A 22,083-nucleotide genomic window follows, 5' to 3' on the forward strand; every position below is an offset into this window, starting at 1 on the left:
AGGGGTTGATTTTTTACTAAAAAACGTAACCAAATACAAAGAAAGATTGTGTTAAACCCAGAAAAAACTGAAGTGGTTAGTAACCAGCCAGCAGTCAACCTGTCTGCTTCAACAATACACAGACAGGATTGCCTGTCTGGGTTTTAGTTCATCTGGTGGGAGATTGAAAAATATAAAAATTAAATAATCTAAATGTCTTGTAAACTCTAGAGGGTTAGGAGAGGGAGAGAGAATAAGACTAGGGATCAGAGTGAGAGTTTAAAGGCTGACTGGTCTTGTCAGTGCCTATAAGAGTCGAAAGGTCAAAGCTAGAGAAGGTCAAAGGTTTAATGTCAGGGGTTAGGTCAAGGGGACTCTGTTCAGTGACCCTCTCAGTGAGAGGAGAGAAGAGGAGGAGATACAGAGTGGTCAAAATTCCAGGGCCAAGGCAATACTACCCCTGCAACTGCTGTCAATGCCACCAAACTCCACCATTCAGTTAGAACTCTTTCTGGTACTTCATTTCTTTGTTATTTTTCTTTCTCCCTTTCCTCTTGGCCTCTCCAGACTGCTGTAATAGCCTTTAAAACAGAAGACGGTCAGACAAAAGAACATGGCTAGAGGATTAAACACAAAGAAGACCTGGGACTATTGTACGTACAGAGGCTATGTTCTCAAAATGATGGACAAAACAACAAAATAAAACAAAATGGGGAACAAACAACTGGAAAAAAAGGAACATCTTGTGTGGTGCTGAAGATCACTCTGCGAGAGTTGACCCTGTGTAATTGATGATGTGTGTTTGTGTGTTTGTGAGTGTCAGATTGACATTCAGTGTGGATTAGGACACACAAAGACTGTGGAAATGAATCATTATCATTATCAAAACACCCTTTAACAGAACATGTCATGGCCTCACTCAATGGTGATAATCTAATGTTCTATAGCTCTCTGTAGATGTATAGATATATATTCATTTGTACTGTATATAATATGTATTTATAAAAAGATGTATTCATAATTACAAGTGGCATTTTGTTATATTCATTATTGCAATGAATTATTACCTAAGATGGTTAAAAAAGAGAGGTGAGTTCAGTTTTGCTACGCAGTTATTTACAACAGTTTAAAAAGCAAGCTTCTGATACAGTACCTCCCCTTCCACTGAAAAACATCATGGCTATGTGTCACTTCTTCAGACCAGAGGCCTAGCTGGCTAAATGTGGCCCTGGTAAAAAATAATGCCTTATATTGGGAATAATGTCTCATTTGAGATGAACTTTGATACGTTTTCTTCACTTTTCACAGAATGTACAGCTTTACCTCTGTTCCCCGCCCAGAGAAGTGGTACATCTACTTGTTATTTAGCGTTACTGTCATTTTATGGATCATTTCAGTAGTTTATTTCTACAAACCCCTGTGAATCCTACGGTTGAGTTAGCCGTGTGAGTTTGGAGATATCCATCGAGTTGTCGTCTATTAAGGTAACTTCAGTGATCTCTGCGTTGTTTTTGCGAGACGCTAACCAAAGTGTTGTAAGAAAGCATGTTCGTCTGACCAGTTCACGGCGAAAGAGCAGGTTTGTACAGTCCAATGTTTTCAGGTTTACAGTTTTCTGGTCTTATAAGAGATTCTCCTGCCGCTAATTCCTCGCAGGCAAGTGAAGATGATGAAGATTATGATGATGGTGGTGTTTGTCCTAAAGCATAGTTTCCTGGTATGGGGTTAGGGGTGTGGCTTGTTAGAGGACCCATTCTATCACGTCGGAGCAGATAAAGTCACATGTCTGCCTACTCATGACGCTGCCCAAAGTCTTCGTCATCAACATCGCCATCTTTTTGTTTATTTTGGTTCCTGTGTCGTTAGTGTGCTGACAATGTCAGTTTGGCACCTTGTTGTCCTTGTTTCATGGATCTCCCAACGTTTACACTCATATGAGGATTTTAGTGTGATGGTGATCGTCATACTTCTCCCCCCTCTCTCCCTGTAGTTGCTGTTACTTGCTGGCGGTCTCTGGTCTGTGTGTATGTGTGGTGTCGGGGTGGTAATGATGTAGCCGCGTGCGTGTGTGCGTGTGTGCGTGTGTGTGTGTGTGTGTGTGTGTGTGGTTAAGGCACAGTGTGTGTTTTTGGTTTTCAGGGTAGGACCGAGGGTAGGGAAAGCCCTGGGTGTCTGAGGGAGTGGCCAGCATGGACGGCCTTAGGGCAGTCCGGGGTTAAGACACGCCCATTCTCACCCACACTGCCCGTGATTGACAGCCGAGCCTTGTTCCGCATGGCTTCTGTGAAGGGCAGCTGGATGGGGTGATGAGAGAGGGAGGGGCAATGGGAGGAGAGAAGGAAAAGAAACACTTGAGTTTATATAATAGGACCCTAATGAATCAAATACATCAATCACTGTGCAAACATAGGAACACACAAATACACACACACATCTCACGCACACACATTACACAAGCATTAGCATTGAAACATACAGGTAACTGCCAAAATAAAGGAAAAAGTTGGGTAAAAGAGGGATACAAAGTATACCGAACAAAATTATGAATGCAACATGCTTCAATTTCAAAGATTTTACTGAGTTACAGTTCATAGAAGGAAATGGAGGTCCTGGGCAGGCGTGGTTACACATGGTCTGCGGTTGTTAGGCCAGTTGGACGTACTGCCAAATTCTCTAAAACGGCTTATTGTTAAGAAATTAACATTCAATTCTCTGGCAACAGCTCTGTTGGACATTCCTGCAGTCAGCATGCCATATGCACGCTCCCACAAAACTTGAGACATCTGTGGCATTGTGTTGTATGACAAAACTGCACATTTTAGAGTGGCCTTTTATTGTCCCCAGCACAAGGTGCACCTATGTAATGATCATGCTGTTTAATCAGCTTCTTGATATTCCACACCTGCCAGGTGGGTGGATTATCTTGGAAAAGTAGAAATGCCCTCGGGATAGAAACAAATTTGTTCACAACATTTGAGAGAAATTAGCTTTTTCTGCTTTCTGGGTCCTTTTATTTCAGCTCATTAAACATGGGACCAACACTTTACATGTTGCGTTTATATTTTTGTTCAGTATATATTTAAAGCAGGTGCTTCCACAATGGTGTGGTTCCTGAGTTAATTAATGAAGCAGTTAACATCCCATCATGCTTTGGGTAATGTATACAAATGACTATTATTTTGGCTACCATGGCTAGAATAAGAGATCTCAGTGACTTTGAAAGAGGGGTCTCAAAGAAGCATAGGGGTTTAAAGTGTGTGTGTGTGTGTGTGTGTGTGTGTGTGTGTGTGTGTGTGTGTGTGTGTGTGTGTGTGAGAGAGAGAGAGAGAGAGAGAGAGACCAGATTTCAACCAAATTGAACACTTATGGGAGATTCTGGAGTGGCACCCGAGACAGAGATTTCCAATACCATCAACAAAACAGCAAATGATGGAATTTCTCATGGAAGAATGGTGTCAAATTCCAGACACATGCAGATTCTATGCCAAGGCGCATTGAAGCTGTTTTGGCCGCTCGCTGTTACCCAACACCCTATTTAAGACACTTTATGTTGGTGTTTCCTTTATTTTAGGCAGTTACCTTTATCTAAACTAACATTGTATAAAAAAGGCAGGCAACAACAAACACACAGATGCTCAGGATACTTTCAGATACGTTTGGGTTAGACATCTGCATTTCAAGGTGACCGTGCATTTCTGGGGTCTTGGTTTGAAAAAACATGGAAGGTCAGGTTTTGTATAGTGAAGTGAGGATTTGTACAGTAAGGTGAGGTTTTGTAAAGTGAGATTTTGTACAGTAAGATGAGGTTTTGAAAAGTGAGATCAGGTTTTATACAGTAAGGTGAGGTTTTGTACAGTAAAGTAAGGTTTTTTACAGTAAGGTGAGGTTTTGTACAGTAAAGTGAGGGTTGTTTCACAGATTTAGAATTATAGAGAGAGACTGACTCCTGTTTTGTCATGGGCAACACTTCATAGGAACACACTACTTACTGATATACAATGTGCCTAGTGTTTCCTTTGGAAATGTTATGTTTACCTATTTTGCACCAACAGGTGTAAAAAATGTCATATTTTCTAATCCCTTCTTTTTATCCTTCAGAAATTTTGGGACTTCGTCAAGCAACTAGAAACCAACAAAAAAAGCTACATTTACCATGATTTCTGTGTTAATATGGAGAAATGAAAAATAATCTCTCTTTTGTATACATACTAGTTGTGTGGCTAAGCTGAAAATGTAGACTCAATAGTAAACTTTGTGATAAAAGCACCAAATTTGGCACAGAGGTAGATGTACACTACCATTCAAAAGTTTGGGGTCACTCAGAAATGTCCTTGTTTTTGAAAGAAAAGCACATTTTTTGTCCATTAAAATAACATCAAATTGATCAGAAATACAGTGTAACACTGTTAATGTTGTAAATGACTATTGTAGCTGGAAACGGCAGGTTTTTATAGAATATCTACATAGGGGTACAGAGGCCCATTATCAGCAACCATCACTCCTGTGTTCCAATGGCACGTTGTGTTAGCTAATCCAAGTTGATCATTTTAAAAGTTGAATTGATCATTAGAAAACCCTCTTGCAATTATGTTAGCACAGCTGAAAACTATTGTTCTGATGAAAGAAGCAATAAAACTGGCCTTCTTTAGACTAGTTGAGTATCTGTAGAATCAGCATTTAAGGGTTTGATTGCAGGCTCAAAATGGCCAGAAACAAAGGCATTTCTTCTGAAACTCATCAGTCTATTCTTGTTCTGAGAAATGAAGGCTATTCCATGTGAGAAATTGCTAAGAAACTGAAGATCTCATACAATGCTGTGTACTACTCCCTTCACAGAACAGCGCAAACTGGCTCTAACCAGAATAGAAAGAGGAGTGGGAGGCCCTGGTGCACAACTGAGCAAGAGGACAAGTACATTAGAGTGTCTAGTTTGAGAAACAGATGCCTCACAAGTCCTCAACTGGCAGCTTCATTAAATAGTACCCACAAAACACCAGTCTCAACGTCAACAGTGAAGAGGCGACTCCGGGAGGCTGTCCTTCTAGGCAGAGTTGCAAAGAAAAAGCCATATTTCAGACTGGCCAATTAAAAAGAAAAGATTAAGATGGGCAAAAGAACACAGACAATGGACAGAGGAACTCTGCCTAGAAGGCCAGCATCCCTCTTTACTTGACGTTGACTGGTGTTTTGCGGGTACTATTTAATGAAACTGCCAGTTGAGGACTTGTGAGGCGTGGGCCACTCTATGCCTATATAGATATTCCATAAAAAATTATCAGTTTCCAGCTACAATAGTCATTTACAACATTAACAATGTATTTCTGATAATTTGATGTTATTTTAATGGACAAAAAATTTGCTTTTCTTTCAAAACAAGGGCATTTAAAAGTGACCCCAAACTTTTGAATGGTAGTGTACAGTATGTACCCTGAAGATATATAGATATGGAGACTCCCCAGATGTGGGGCAGCTACTACAACAAAAAAATTACAAAAAAATGTAAATGCATATTTAGCTTCCAGTCAATGTCTCTATTCCAGGTTGAGTCTCATCTTTCAGATACAATTGGAACTAAAAGTCGGATGGCACCGGCGCCCTTATCGCCTATATCGCCCATGCCGGTGGCCATTTTAGGTCGTACCGGTATGTCAGATTAGCTCAATCGGGAAATTTCTTAGCCACTGAGTATCACAGAAACATGACACTTTGAATGAATAACATAATTTCTTTCAACACAAATGGTTATGGATGAAATTGATCTAAATATCATTCAAAAAAACATACAAAACTGTTTTATTTTGAAACATCAAATATGACTATAAATGTGTGCTTTAAAAAATATATGCTTATTTTGGGTAATTTAAACCATTTACTTGTGTTACAAAAGGTTAATATACATTTTTTTTTTATAGCTAGACAGACAGTCTCTTTGCAATCATTACCAATTCGAGGTAAAATATTATCCCTGTTGGCACTTTTAAGCCAACAATATGTTGTCACTTTTAGGGTTAACATCAGTAAGCAGACATCCTCTATAAAGTGTTTTGTTGATTTGAGCGTATTCTTCTCTAACTCTACCTCATTTGGGATGTTTTGGGCATCTCGAGTTCTAGAACTCTGTTAGGGGGCTTAACTTGTCCGTAAAACGCCAGTCCTCCAGTGAAGCAGTCCTGCTGGTTTTCTGTTCTCCCTGATCTGGTACCAAACTGGTCAATCAATCAATGACCTGCTAACCAAGGTCTAAATCAGTCACTTGTTAGAACAGTGTTAAAACCAGCAGACACTGCAGGCCTTGAGGACAGGAGATGTGCACCAATGTTCTAATGTCTTATGTGCTGTATGTGTAGTGTACAGAGTATGGACAGAATGCAGGTGTATAACATCATCGTCATCATCTGCAGCCAAAGACGATGGAACCAATCTGCCACCTGCCCCCAGAATGCTCTGGGGGGGAAGCGCTATACAACAACGATCAGAAAAATAAACTAAAACATAAGAAGCTGTCACAACAGAAAAAAAGGAAACAACGTTGCACAATGCTTCACCACGGTCACAACACTGGTTGGCTGTTGCTAGAGGCTACACGCACAAGACACTTCACACCAGCCCACCTATAGGAGGCCCTAAGTCCTACCCCTATATCTTGACCCCCTCGGAGCCGTATACGTTGTACCCCTCTCTATAAGTGGCTAAATTCTGGGTGCTGGGAGAGGGGCTGGGGCAGTGAGGGGGGCTAAGGTCCACCTTCATGCGCTTGGCCTCGGCGCGCGACTTGTAGCAGAACTCGACCAGGGCCACCAGCATGGCTAGGCCCAGACCCCCCACCAGGATGTAGAACACCCCAGCCACGTTGCTCAGGCTCAGGGCCTGGGACGACTTGTCCTGGGAGGGGGGACGGAGAGCACAGGTTTAGAGAGAGAGAGAGACAGTGGCGCTAGTGACACACAACAGGCAGCTTTAGAGTATCATCAACATCATGACTAAGACTTAGTTATTTATTTTTTTAGCACAATAACATCTACTACTTGTTAACAACAACAGCCACTACCACTACTATGACTAGTCTCCTAGGGTAATCATTTCTACTACTGCCATCATAAAAGCTTATTATCTACAAGTGCATATAATACATCTATTACTACTACTATGACAGTACTACTACACATAGCTACTACTACTGCATGACTACAATTAAAGTAAATAAACATTTTAATGTATTCTTACAAGTATTAAATATTAAGTCGAGGATGACTAGTACACCGTACCAATTAAAGTATGTTCAGTCATTGTATTGTATTGGTCAGGCTTTTGGATGAGTGATGATAAAGTATTCTATTCAGACAGTCTTGGTGAAGGTCCCTAGGATTTTAAAAACTTCACTGGCATTCTTAAGAGTTCTCTGATGTTCTAAGAATGTCTGAAGTGTTCTTCTAAAGACATCTGTAGTGTTTAAGGACGTCTTAAATATTCCAAGATTATCTGTAGTTTTATCAAACTCATGATGTTTCAAAGAACCTCTCCACACTTTGACTTGTCTTCTATCCAGAGTAACCCAGAGAATAGTAAACTGAATGGTATTCTGAGATTAAGCCCATTATTATGAAGGCCATAACACATTTTCCAGAATTTATGCAGTATAATTATTTTTGCTTTAAAATCATATTATAAAGGCAGATGTGGCATAGGCAGAAGACTAGCAGTGATTGAACTAGAAAGGTATTCGACAGTAAATCAATCAACTATTACCATTTGATTATTTAGATTTAACTGATGCTAATTCTAATGCTAATCCTAGTCTCCAGGCTAATCTAGAGGCGTGCCTGTCTGTCACACAGTGAGGGTGTTTGGTCCCCCACTCTGCCCGTGAGACTGACCTTACTTCCCGAGTCCTTGGGTCCACACTCGCCCTTATCGTACCACCATTTGTTTTTCAGTTTGTCTAAGACGCCTGCTTCACTCAGTTTCAAAACCGCAAGGTTTACCGGGGTTCTTGGCGTGTAAAAATAACATAAATAACATCATAGGTCATGTTATTTTATGTTATTAGGTCACATACAGTCAGAACTGTCACATAAATGGTACTGCCTGGTAAAAGTGACCCAGTCTGGGTCCCACTGAGTACATGTGTGTATGCTCGTTGGGGGGCTGAGGGGGGCGAGGGCTAAGCGAGCTACAGACATATGAGTGGGACCCCCCTGTATCACTTCAGGTAACACGTCCATACTGCCCCAGCCGATGCTACACACACAGAGGCAGTTACTGAGAACACAGAACTATTGTCAGGGCCTGCTCACACTGGGAGAGGGGACTGCAAGGGACAATTTACGGCACGTCATTAACAAGCCCTGAGTAAGAGATCTGAAAAGGAATCTAAAAGGCACCAAACAATAAAGTACATTATCTCTCAATTTTATTACATCCATCCTCCTCTCTATCTCTCCCTCTATTTTCTGACAGTCTTCTAGTCCACACTCCTCTCTCCAGAGCAGACACTACAGGGTTCTAGACCACACTCCTCTCTCCAGAGCAGACACTACAGGGTTCTAGTCCACACTCCTCTCTCCAGAGCAGACACTACAGGGTTCTAGACCACACTCCTCTCTCCAGAGCAGACACTACAGGGTTCTAGTCCACACTCCTCTCTCCAGAGCAGACACTACAGGGTTCTAGACCACACTCCTCTCTCCAGAGCAGACACTACAGGGTTCTAGTCCACACTTCTCTCTCCAGAGCAGACACTACAGGGTTCTAGACCACACTCCTCTCTCCAGAGCAGACACTACAGGGTTCTAGACCACACTCCTCTCTCCAGAGCAGACACTACAGGGTTCTAGACCACACTCCTCTCTCCAGAGCAGACACTACAGGGTTCTAGACCACACTCCTCTCTCCAGAGCAGACACTACAGGGTTCTAGACCACACTCCTCTCTCCAGAGCAGACACTACAGGGCCAATATTCCTGCTTTGACAGTAATTGCTCTCTTATCTCTCTCTCTCCATTCATCCCCTCCTCTCCTTCTTTCCTCCCTGGTTTCAGACCGAGGGAAGTCGAAGTAGGAGGGGGCGATGTAGTGATGTTCATCACTGATCTGTGTGGCCAGGGCAGATGCACGCATTACTTCCCGAACACGGTTGTACCGCAGTCGGAGACAGAGAGGCTAACCTTGGAGTCCCCTCCCCCGCTGCCACACTCTCCCTTGTCGTACCACCACTTATTTTTCAATTTGTCCAACAGGCCCTGCTCGTTGAGTTTTAACACGGCCAGGTTGACCGCATTTCTTCAGAGAGATAAAACATAGTTGGTCAGAGGAGGGATGGAGTATCAGCCAATGATGAGCCAATGGGATGAGGAAAACGCCGGTGATTGGTTGGAAGGCATGAGATTAGAGGACACACACAACCCTCCAGACAACCCTCTCTTTCTCTTTCATCTCTCTTCCAGCTTTTACATCACACCTTATTATAATGCAATATTTGAATATCGAAAGCCCATTGGTTACATTGGTTATGGCAGTTTGCTGTAGCTATATCAACATATAGAGACTATAGAGAGAGCCAAATAGCCCAAACCCCTTTCATTCAGTCCACCTTTACCAGGCATAGATAAAGGCTATTGTCTGTATGATGTGCAGCAGGGCGAGTAAAGGGGAGTGGTGGAGCCCTGGTTAAATGATGTATTGAAGCCTATCTCAGTCCCCTGATGACACGGAGCTAACACCCTGCTGCTGGTGTTCTGGTCCCTGATGACACGGAGCTAACACCCTGCTGCTGGTGTTCTGGTCCCTGATGACACGGAGCTAACACCCTGCTGCTGGTGTTCTGGTCCCTGATGACACGGAGCTAACACCCTGCTGCTGGTGTTCTGGTCCCTGATGACACGGAGCTAACACCCTGCTGCTGGTGTTCTGGTCCCTGATGACACGGAGCTAACACCCTGCTGCTGGTGTTCTGGTCCCTGATGACACGGAGCTAACACCCTGCTGCTGGTGTTCTGGTCCCTGATAACACGGAGCTAACACCCTGCTGCTGGTGTTCTGGTCCCTGATGACACGGAGCTAACACCCTGCTGCTGGTGTTCTGGTCCCTGATGACACGGAGCTAACACCCTGCTGCTGGTGTTCTGGTCTCTGATGACACGGAGCTAACACCCTGCTGCTGGTGTTCTGGTCTCTGATGACACGGAGCTAACACCCTGCTGCTGGTGTTCTGGTCCCTGATGACACGGAGCTAACACCCTGCTGCTGGTGTTCTGGTCCCTGATGACACGGAGCTAACACCCTGCTGCTGGTGTTCTGGTCCCTGATAACACGGAGCTAACACCCTGCTGCTGGTGTTCTGGTCCCTGATGACACGGAGCTAACACCCTGCTGCTGGTGTTCTGGTCTCTGATGACACGGAGCTAACACCCTGCTGCTGGTGTTCTGGTCTCTGATGACACGGAGCTAACACCCTGCTGCTGGTGTTCTGGTCCCTGATGACACGGAGCTAACACCCTGCTGCTGGTGTTCTGGTCCCTGATGACACGGAGCTAACACCCTGCTGCTGGTGTTCTGGTCCCTGATGACACGGAGCTAACACCCTGCTGCTGGTGTTCTGGTCCCTGATGACACGGAGCTAACACCTTGCTGCTGGTGTTCTGGTCCCTGATGACACGGAGCTAACACCCTGCTGCTGGTGTTCTGGTCCCTGATGACACGGAGCTAACACCCTGCTGCTGGTGTTCTGGTCCCTGATGACACGGAGCTAACACCCTGCTGCTGGTGTTCTGGTCCCTGATGACACGGAGCTAACACCCTGCTGCTGGTGTTCTGGTCTCTGATGACACGGAGCTAACACCCTGCTGCTGGTGTTCTGGTCTCTGATGACACGGAGCTAACACCCTGCTGCTGGTGTTCTGGTCCCTGATGACACGGAGCTAACACCCTGCTGCTGGTGTTCTGGTCTCTGATGACACGGAGCTAACACCCTGCTGCTGGTGTTCTGGTCCCTGATAACACGGAGCTAACACCCTGCTGCTGGTGTTCTGGTCCCTGATGACACGGAGCTAACACCCTGCTGCTGGTGTTCTGGTCCCTGATGACACGGAGCTAACACCCTGCTGCTGGAGTTCTGGTCCCTGATGACACGGAGCTAACACCCTGCTGCTGGTGTTCTGGTCCCTGATGACACGGAGCTAACACCCTGCTGCTGGTGTTCTGGTCCCTGATGACACGGAGCTAACACCCTGCTGCTGGTGTTCTGGTCCCTGATGACTCGGAGCTAACACCCTGCTGCTGGTGTTCTGGTCTCTGCCACTCCTGTCCTAATCCCCTGCAGCTCTCTACCTCACACCCCTGAGGGGAAATGACCTCCAAAAACGGACCACGGATACAGAGGGCTAAAATAACACATACTCACACTGGCACTGTATGTGTGTGTGTGTGTGTACGTGCGTGTGTATGTGTGTGCGTACGTGCGTGTGTATTTGTGTGTGTGTGTGTGCGTGCGTTTGTATGTGTGTGTGTGCGCGCATGTGTATGTGTGTGTGTGCGCACGTGTGTGTGTGTGTGTGTGTGTGTGTGTGTGTGTGTGTGTGTGTGTGTGTGTGTGTGTGTGTGTGTGTGTGTGTGTGTGTGTGTGTGTGTGTGTGTGGGTGCGTGCGTGCGTGCGTGTTCGTGTGTGTGTGTGCGTGCGTGCGTGTGTGTGTGTGCGTGCGTGTGTGTTCATGTGTGTGTGTGCGTGCGTGTGTATGGATTGAGCTCTAATATTGGCAGCACTGTGATGGGAATGAGTGTAATTTCCTCAAAGCACAACAGACAAATGGGAAAATAAAGAAATCTGCTTTATGTGTGTATAAATGTGTTTGTGGGTTTATATATTTACTCGATAGAGGCATTAAAGCTCCTCTTATATTTCACACTTGTTAACAACACAGTGTGTGGGTGTGTGCGGGTGTGTGTGTATGTGGGTGTGGGTATGTGTGTGTGGGTGTAGGTGTGTGTGTGGGTGTGTATGTGTGTGTGTGTATGTATGTGTGTGGGTGTGTATGTGGGTGTGTATGTGTGTGTGTGTATGTATGTGTGTGGGTGTGTATGTGGGTGTGTGTGTGGGTGTATGTGTGTGTGTGTGTGTATGTGGGTGTGTTTGTGTGTGTGTGTATGTGGGTGTGTATGTGGGTGTGTGTGTATATGTGGGTGTGTATGTGGGTGTGTGTGCATGTGGGTGTGTGTGGGTGTGTATGTGGGTGTGTGTGTGGGTGTGTATGTGGGTGTGTATGTGGGTGTGTGTGGGTGTGTGTGTACATGTGGGTGTGTATGTGGGTGTGTGTGGGTGTGTGTGGGTGTGGGTGTGTATGTGGGTGTGTGTGTGGGTGTGTGTGGTTGTGGGTGTGTATGTGTGTGGGTGTGTATGTGGGTGTGGATGTGGGTGTGTGTGTGGGTGTATATGTGGATGTGTATGTGGGTGTGTGTGGGTGTGTATGTGGATGTGGATGTGTATGTGGGTGTGTGTGGGTGTGTGTGTATATGTGGGTGTGTATGTGGGTGTGTGTGGGTGTGTATGTGTGTGGGTGTGTATGTGGGTGAGGGTGTGTATGTGTGTGTATGTGTGTGTGGATGTGTATGTGGGTGTGTGTGGGTGTGTATGTGTATGTGTATGTGGGTGTGTGTGGGTGTGTGTGTGGGTGTGTATGTGGGTGTGTGTGGTTGTGGGTGTGTGTATGTGGGTGTGTATGTGTGTATGTGTGGGTATGTGGGTGTGTATCTGGGTGTGTGTGTATGTGTGTGTGGGTGTGTCTGTGGGTGGGTGTGGGTGTGTATGTGGTATGTGGGTGTGTATGTGGGTGTGGGTGTGTATGTGGGTGTGTGTGTGGGTGTGTGGGTGTGTGTGTGGGGGTGTGTGGGTGTGTGTGTAGGTGTGTGTGTAGGTGTGTATGTGGGTGTGTGTGTATGTGTTTTAGCTGCAGTAATCTGTAATCCTGTGCTGCTGTTCTCTGTCTCCATTTCTCTTCCTGCTCTTCTCAATACAATACTCTTTGCTCTCTTCTCTCTCTCCTCTTCTCTCTTTTTCCTCTCTATTCTCTCTTCTCCTTCCCTGTTCTCTCTCAACTCTCTCCTCTTCTCTCTCCTCTCATCTCCTATCTTCTCTCTCTCTTCTCTCTTTTGTCTTCGCTCTTTTGTCTTCGCTCTCCTCTCCTATCTCTCCTCTTCTCTCTTTCTCCTCTCTTCTCTCTCCTCTCATCTCTCCTCTCTCTTCTCTTTCCTCTCTCCTCTCCCTCTTCTCTCTCCTCTCTCTATTCTTTCCATTCTCCTCTTCCCTCTCTTCTCTCTCCTCTCTCTCTTCCCGCTCTTCTCTCTCTTCCCGCTTTTCTCTCTCTTCCCACTCTTCTCTCTCCTCTCCCTCCTCTCTTTTCTCTATTCTCTCCTCTATTCTCTCCCTCCTCTCTTCTCTCTCCTCTCTTCTCTCTCCTTGCTTTCTCTCTGCTCTCTTTTGTCTTCTCTCTCCTCTCTTCCCTCTCTTCTCTCTCCTTTCTTCACTCCTCTCTTTCTATTCTCCTCTTTTCTCTCTCCTCTCTCTCTTCCCACTCTTCTCTCTCCTCTCTCTCTTCCTGCTCTTCTCTCTCCTCCCACATTTCTCTCTCTTCCCTCTCCTGCTCTTCTCTCTCCTCTCCCTCTCCTCTATTCTCTCCCTCCACTATCTCCTCTATTTTTTCTTCTCTCTCTCCTCTCTTCCCTCTCCCCTTTCTTCTCTACTCTCTCTCTCCTCTCTTTTGTCTCCTCTGCTCTCTCTTCTCTCTCTCCTCTTCTCACTTTCTCTTCTATTCTCCTCTCTTTCCTCCCTCCCCTCCCTCTCTTCCCGCTCTTCCCGCTCTTCTCGTTCTTCTCTCTTTTGTCTTTCTTCTCTCTCTCCATTCCTATCTCTCTCCTCTCCTCTCATCTCTTGTCTGTTGTCTCATCTCTCCCCTCTCTCTCTTTTCTCTCTTCTCTCTCCTCTCTACTCTCCTCTATTCTCTCTCTCCTCTCTTCACTGTCTCATCTCTGCTGTCTCTCCTCTCTTCCCTATCTTCTCTCTCTTCTCTCTCGCTTCTCTCTCCTATCTTTTGTCTGTCTTCTTTCCTCTCTCTCCTCTCTTCTCTCTCTTCTCTCCTCTCTCTTCTCTCCTCTCTCTTTTCTTCTCTATCCTCATCCTCTCTTCTCTTCTTAGCTCTCACTTCTCTATCTTTTCTCTCTCCTCTCTTCCTCCTCTCTTTTCTCTCCTCTCTTTCTCCTCTCTCCTCTCTTTCTCCTCTCTTGTCTCTTGTCTCTCTCTCTTCTCTCTCTATTCTCTCTCTTCTCTCTCTTGTCTGTCTTCTCTTTCCTCTCTATCTCCTCTCTTTTGTCTTCTCTCCTCTCCTCTACTCTCCTTTCTCACTTCTCTATTTTTTTTCTCTTCTCTCCCTCTTCTCTCTTCTCTCTTTCCTCTCCTCTCTCTCCTCTCTCCTCTATTCTCTCTCTCCTCTATTCTCTCCCCTCTCTTTTCTCTCCCCTCTCTCTTCTCCTCACTCTCCTCTCGCTCTTCCCGCTCTTCCCTCTCTTCCTGCTCTTCTCTCTCATCTCCCTCTATTCTCTCTCTTCTCTCTCTTGTCTGTCTTCTCTTTCCTCTCTATCTCCTCTCTTTTGTCTTCTCTCCTCTACTCTCCTTTCTCACTTCTCTATCTTTTTTCTCTTCTCTCCCTCTTCTCTCTTCTCTCTTTCCTCTCCTCTCTCTCCTCTCTTTCCTCTCTCCTCTATTCTCTCTCCCCTCTCTTTTCTCTCATCTCTCTCTCTTCTCCTCTCGCTCTTCCCGCTCTTCTCTCTCTTCCTGCTCTTCTCTCTCATCTCCCTCCTCTCGTCTCTCTCCTCTCTCTCTCCTCTATTCTCTCCTCTATTCTCTCCCTCCTCTATTCTCTCTCCTCGCTTCTCTCTCCTCGCTTTCTCTCTTCCCTCTCTTTGCTCTCTCCTCACTCTCTGCTCTCTACTATCTCCTCTCTTTTGTCTTCTCTCTCTCCTCTCCTCTCTCTCTCCTCACTCTCTTCTCGCCCTCTCCTCGCTCTCTGCTCTCTTCCCTCTCCTATCTCCTCTCTTTTGTCTTCTCTCTCTCCTCTCCTCTCTTCTCTCTCTTCCCTCTCTTCTCTCCTCACTCTCTCCTCACTCTCTGCTCTCTCTCCTCTCTCTCTCCTCTCTCTCATCTCTCTTCTGTCTCTCCTTTTCTCTCTCAGATGCTGTCATCAGTTTGCTTCGCCTCATTGCTTCACTCTTCCGTTTGTGTCTGTGTGCCAGGGAGTATGTGTACCAAGGAGCGTGTGTTTGCGTGCGTGACTATATATATCCAAAATATGTTTTATTGTCACATATACCAGATAGGTGCAGTGAAATGTGTTGTTGTACATGGTCAGCCATAGTAGTACAGCTCCCCTGGAGAAAACTAGGGTTAAGTGCCTTGCTCAAGGGCACATCGACAGATTGTTCAACCTTTCAGTTACTGGCCCAACGCTCTAACCACTAGACTATGTTTGTGAGTGTTTGTTTTGGAGTAAGACATTGTATTGGTCCTCTGGGTTAGTTGACAGCTTGTCTCTCCAATAAAAAAGATCTGTGGAGAATGCAACAGTGTTCTGAACTATCTGGTTGTGTATGGACAGACAAACAGACAGTCTGACAGACAGAGGGCCAGACAGATCGACAGCTAGAGAGAGAGAGAGAGAGGGTTCTCCTGGGTGGGCTACAAGCCATGGAAACTATCACCATCATAAGAAGGGTATGGGAAAAGGAATGATGCTACATAGACATCTCTCATACATGTTATCATATGAATTAACTACATATCTTACTATTAATAATAATCTTTATCAAAATCATCATCATGTCAAATCAGTGCTTTGAATGGCTTGCCGTGAGCAGGGGCTCTTGCCTGACGTGCTCTCTCCCGTAGGTTTTCCCATGATCAGGAGAAGCCATAGACAGCAGTCGATAGTCCCAGAATAATAAGGGGGCCAGGTTGGGACCATCATCCACTGGCTGTCACTTTTCCCTCGGAAACAGAAAACCTTCATTTATCTGAGTGGAAAAGGAACCCTGGTAAAGGTGCAGGGGGAGTGGGAGGACTTCTTTGCAAGGTGCACAGGGGGAAGTTATAGGAACATTATAGAAAAGGTGTCAGTAGTCCTGCTGCTATATACACATACACACTACAAATGTATGGATTTTAGTGTTTCAGGGCATCATCAATGAATTGGATTGTGGGAATTTGTTTATTTTGATCAATTTGATTGATTTTATCTGCATTTTGAGTGTTATGAAATAATTTGATAGTTTTCTGCTTTTTGTTCCCCCCGTTGGCCAGGCTCTTCAACATCCTATTTCCTGTGTGTCTATAAATTCCCCCGGGTGGCTCTGGGAGGCATGGCAACGCCAAGGTGCTCCGCCCCTCTCCACGGCATCACCGTTAGTAACTTCATTCACAAACAGATAGTATCTACATAACACTCTGAGAATGAAGAAATGTGACAGTCAAGATGCCAAACGAGTGGACACATTACCTGATCGGTGGCCCTGTGAAAAGAAAGAGTGAGTGAAAGAAGAGAAATGGAGAGAGAGGGACGGATGGAGAGACGGACAGACAGCAATACAACAGCGCAATGGAGCTAACAGGCACTAAACACCTTAACAAAACATAGACAGAGAGAGAGAGAAGGAGATGGAGAGGGAGCGAGAGCAAGAGAGGGAAAGAAATAAAGTAACAAAGAGAGAGAGAGAGACAGACAGGGAAATGGAGGGAAAGAGAGACAGAGAGAGCGATTGAGACAGAGAGAGAGAGAGAGATTGAGACAGAGAAAGAGGCAGAGAGAGAGAGAGAGAGAGACAGAGAGCGAGAGACAGAGAGCGAGAGAGAGAGAGAGAGAGACAAGACATAGACCAGACATAGACCAGACTAAGACACTACTAAGTGATCCATATAAAAGGCACACCAGGGTAGGTGGAATACCATAACAACAGTTGAGTTGGGGACTACCATCGTTATACTACTCCACCCACCTTAGCTGTGAGCCTTTAGGTGTGGCAATGCCATATCCCTTGGAGTCCAGGTTGCCTCCAACCTTCATGGTGTCGCAGGGCTTGCGTTGTTCCGTGTACTCATTCATGGTGGACTCCAGGAGGAAAGCGTACTTCCCTTTGGACTTGCGGACGCGAGCCACGCCCTCCGCTGTGGTCTTAGCGAAGACAGAGGGCTCAGCAGACTTCATATAGGACCACATCTTCTCGTATACAGCGATCTTTGACCTCTGAGAGAAGGAAGGGCAGAGAGAAGGTGTTAGAGGTGAGCTTTAGGGTCCGTCGTCCGTCCGTCCGTTCGTTCGTTCGTTCGTTCGTTCATTCATTCATTCATTCATTCATTCATTCATTCATTCATTCATTCATCTATTCATCCACTGATCCATCATCCATCCATCCATTCATCCACTGATCCATCCATACACCCATTCACCCATCCATCCATCTATTCATCCACTGATCCATTCGTCCATCCATCCGTCTATCCATCCATCCATCCGTCTATCCATCCACCTATCCATCCATCCACCTACCTATCCATCCATCCATCCATCCATCCATCCATCCATCCATCAGAAGCAATGATCACTGGTCCTGAAATATTGATGATCATCTGCAGCTGCTGTTCACAGAACATTCAGAACCAACTGCTAGTGGACAGTGTAATATTGTAGAACCAACTGCTAGTGGACAGTGTAATATTGTAGAACCAACTGCTAGTGGACAGTGTAATATTGTAGAACCAACTGCTAGTGGACAGTGTAATATTGTAGAACCAACTGCTAGTGGACAGTGTAATATTGTAGAACCAACTGCTAGTGGACAGTGTAATATTGTAGAACCAACTGCTAGTGGACAGTGTAATATTGTAGAACCAACTGCTAGTGGACAGTGTAATATTGTAGAACCAACTGCTAGTGGACAGTGTAATATTGTAGAACCAACTGCTAGTGGACAGTGTAATATTGTAGGATGTGAGTGTGTCAGTGTTTGGTTTCAAGCTATAACTGTAGGATTTTGTTGTGGTGCTGCTGTCTATGTGAAGACCGGGAGGGATTCTGTCTGTCTCTAAACAGACCCTCTTGTACACACAACTTCATGCTTGATCTTAGTGTTCTGCAGTGTGTGTGTGTGTGTTTATGAGTGTGTGTGTTAGTGTGTATGTTTGTGTGTCTGCTGGGTGTAGTGAAGAATGAAAATAACAAGCTGGGGAACAAATTGTCATTCTCCACAACCGTCGATACTCCCTAGTTTTTATCCTGTCTTTTTCTCTCTCTTTGTTATGAAGTGTTATTCCCGCTCTCCTTTAGGGACACCATAAGCCTTAGCGTTAGCCAATGAGCCACAGCCTGGAGTAGAGAGGTCGGTGTGTGTGTGCCTCGCTGGGATTTGCTTGGGTATGACAGACATCTATCCCATGATAATGTCAGTGACTTCTGTCCGAACCAGCGAGCCTCTCTCTCTCTCTCTCTCTCTCTCTCTCTCTCTCTCTCTCTCTCTTTCTCTCTCTCTCTCTCTCTCTCTCTCTTTCTCTCTCTCTCTCTCTCCTTCACCCTCCATAGATTTCCGCCTGCTCGTTATGTTGATGATGCTAACGCTGCTCACAGATGTACACTCTGTCTGCTACTGCCAGGCCCTAACTATTCACATACATATGTGTGTGTTTGTGTGTGTGCAAGCTTGTGTGTGTGTACTCACCCTGAAGAACTCCTTGGTGGAGCCTGAGTCCAGTGTTCCATAGGCGATCTCCGTCTGCTTGGCCAGATCCTCAGCACTCTCTATGGGCGACACCATCCTTTCCACTGTGAGGAAAGCAGCCAGGTTGGCCGTGTAGGACGAGATGATGATGAGAGTGAAGAACCACCACACACCACCCACTATACGCCCTGACAGAGACCTGAGACGGGGAGGGGGGGGGGGGGGGGGGGGGGGGGGGGTGAGAGGAGAAGGAGGAAAAGAAAGAGGGGGTGAGAGAAAAGAGAGGGAAAATCATAGATACAAGGTAGAAAAATAAATGTGGTTACTCACAGATAATAAAGTACACATTTTCAAAAAGAGGTTCAACATGGACCCGAAAAGGGTTAGACCTGGAACCAAAAGGGTTCTACCTGGAACCAAAAGGGTTCTACCTGGAACCAAAAATAGTTCTTCAAAGGTTTCTCCTATGGGGACAGCCAAAGACCCCTTTTAGGGTCTAGATAGCACTGTTTTCTCTAAGAGTGCAGTAAACAGAGACACAGTATATTAAGGCTCTCTAAATTGAACTCCAGAGAGTTCAACATATACTTTGCTTCATTGGCACCACAGTGAGAGCAACAACACAGTCAAAGCAATTAACATTCCAACCAATTCAATATCAATTCAACCACCACCAGAACAAAAGGTAACATAACATGAGTGCACTCTTTCATCTCCCCCTCACGAGAGTTAAAGCAAGAGAGAGAGGAGGGAGAGAGAATGGGAGGGAGAGAGAGAGAGTAAAAGAAGAGGGAAGCTTTGATTCTTCTTTAAATGTAAAGGAGATTACCGAGGCTCCCCAGAGGGAGAGAGAGGGGTGGGCCTTTCTCTTCAAACAGAGAGGAGGAAACAACATTAAGTGTTAATTTCAAATCCAACAAATCCCTCTCAGCTTCCATGTAATACCCTTCTGTAAACCTGTGGCTATATTTATTACGTTCCAATTGAAAGTGTATTGCATTAGAGCAACACGACATGTGAGAGTGTGTGTTATGGCCATTATTGGCCGGGCTGTGCAGTTGTCTACAAAGGCCCTGTACCTTTGATCGCACACACTGTCTTATCTGCATTTCTCTGTTTGTTTATATTGGTAACTACCAGCAAGACATTTTAACTAACCTGTTTATACTGGTAAATATCAACAAGACACATTAACTAACCTGTTTATACTGGTAACTACCAACAAGACATTTTAACTAACCTGTTTATACTGGTAACTATCAACAAGACACTTTAACTAACCCATTTGTTTATATTGGTAACTACAGACAAGACACATTAACTAACCTGTTTATACTGGTAACTATCAACAAGACACTTTAACTAACCTGTTTGTTTATATTGGTAACTACAGACAAGACACATTAACTAACCTGTTTATACTGGTAACTACCAACAAGACATTTTAACTAACCTGTTTATACTGGTAACTACCAACAAGACACTTTAACTAACCTGTTTATACTGGTAACTACCAACAAGACACTTTAACTAACCTGTTTGTTTAATTTGGTAACTACCAACAAGACACTTTAACTAACCTGTTTAAATTGGTAACTACCAACAAGACATTTTAACTAACCTGTTTATACTGGTAACTACCAACAAGACACTTTAACTAACCTGTTTATACTGGTAACTACCAACAAGACACTTTAACTAACCTGTTTATACTGGTAACTACCAACAAGACACTTTAACTAACCTGTTTATACTGGTAACTACCAACAAGACATTTTAACTAACCTGTTTATACTGGTAACTACCAACAAGACACTTTAACTAACCTGTTTTTTTATATTGGTAACTACCAACAAAACACTTTAACTAACCTGTTTCTTTATATTGGTAACCACAGATAAGACACTTTAACTGACCATTAAAGACAGTATAATGGAAATATTGTAACTTTAAGAGCTTTCACAATGTATATGTCAGAATTACATCTAAATGTTGTAAAAATTATATGATTAAATATAGGAACACTTTTGTGAAGATAGCAATGTGATTTTAGCCTTCTAAATGAGATAATGGCATTTCATACAAACCTCTGCCAAGTCAGTAACCATACCCACATGAGCACAGACATTGTGGCAACGTGATGGAACTGCCCTCCAAGGCGAGTGCTTAAAAGGACTCGCCGAAGAATTAACATACTAGACCAGAAGGCGTAGAGTGGTGGCTACATGTTGAAATGGTTTAAAACTACAAGACCAGCATAACCGACAGTGTGAGCTGAATGCTACGAAATGGTAAGACCCTCTGAAACTTGACGAATGAAGAAGGCGAAGACTATACCAAACATTCTCAGTCTGCAGCTGGGTAATGTAAAGTAGTCTAGAATTTTGACCAAAGACACAAGGAAGATCTCAGCAAATGACCATTGGTACATTTCTGAGGTATCCATTCTAACGAACACTTCCAAAACAAAGAAAGCCTACTAATACAACTACATTGTGACCTCTGGTGGACAACCAGAGACTTGCATCGAACTACTAAACGTAGATGGATCGGTGGTTTCAACAGAGAGACGACAAAGACATACACGCGTAAATATATACATTGCAAGTTGCCTTACATCGTTATTCAAACTCTTTTTCAGTTGACTACCCATACTAGCATAAGCCATATACAGTCTGTTAACATACTTGACTTTAAACGATAACTCCAAAGTTTGCTCCGGTGAGTCCAAAAACATAAACACCTGTCGCCGAAAAGACATAACCTGTTTCAACACCGGGTGTTTGCAACCCAACGGGACAATCTTAATTGAACTTACAAACTTCCAAAACCACAAAAACTTGCGCTCCAATAGCTCATTGGGAATAAACGGCAGTAATCGTTACCCTTGTTGAGGGAGAAAAAAAGAGGCTTAACTTGAATAAACATACCTCTATAAGAGGTTAACAAGCACGCCATGCTCAACCATCCGATCAACAAGACTCTCTTCTTTAAGAAAAAACACCACTGCTTTATTTATCCGCGATGCATAAGCAACATTTTCATAGCCTACCTTCTCTCCTACGGCGACCAGAAACTCCTCCACAGTGACAGTAGCTTCAGTAACACACCTGAAGCCGTGCCCAAGTGACAGGGACGGCTACCTTCTCTCCTACGGCGACCAGAAACTCCTCCACAGTGACAGTAGCTTCAGTAACACACCTGAAGCCGTGCCCAAGTGACAGGGACGGCTACCTTCTCTCCTACGGCGACCAGAAACTCCTCCACAGTGACAGTAGCTTCAGTAACACACCTGAAGCCGTGCCAAAGTGACAGGGACGGCGTCCCCATGTGGGTCGCCATCCCCACCAAAGCCAG

General features: G+C 44.7%; 1 protein-coding gene across 4 annotated transcripts in view; it reads right to left on the minus strand.

The window, feature by feature from the left end:
- LOC106581393 (glutamate receptor 4) overlaps positions 1-22,083 on the minus strand; it is a 115,632-nt gene continuing 93,549 nt past the window's right edge. Inside the window, exons 14-18 of one of the 4 annotated variants that reach the window (XM_014163428.3) lie at positions 18,727-18,925; positions 17,011-17,258; positions 7,854-7,968; positions 6,724-6,861; positions 1-2,273 (exon numbers count right to left, since the gene is read on the minus strand). In XM_014163428.3, the coding sequence (XP_014018903.2) occupies positions 2,115-2,273; positions 6,724-6,861; positions 7,854-7,968; positions 17,011-17,258; positions 18,727-18,925 (859 nt within the window). In that variant the 3' untranslated portion in view covers positions 1-2,114. Of the gene's footprint in view, positions 2,274-6,613; positions 6,862-7,853; positions 7,969-9,143; positions 9,259-17,010; positions 17,259-18,726; positions 18,926-22,083 lie in introns of all 4 variants that reach the window. The other 3 variants (XM_014163429.3, XM_045703995.2, XM_045703996.2) reach the window with 3 other exon arrangements.

Source organism: Salmo salar, chromosome 20 (genome assembly GCF_965601325.2).
Source record: "Salmo salar chromosome 20, fSalSal1, whole genome shotgun sequence".
Classification (NCBI taxonomy): Eukaryota; Metazoa; Chordata; class Actinopteri; order Salmoniformes; family Salmonidae; genus Salmo; species Salmo salar.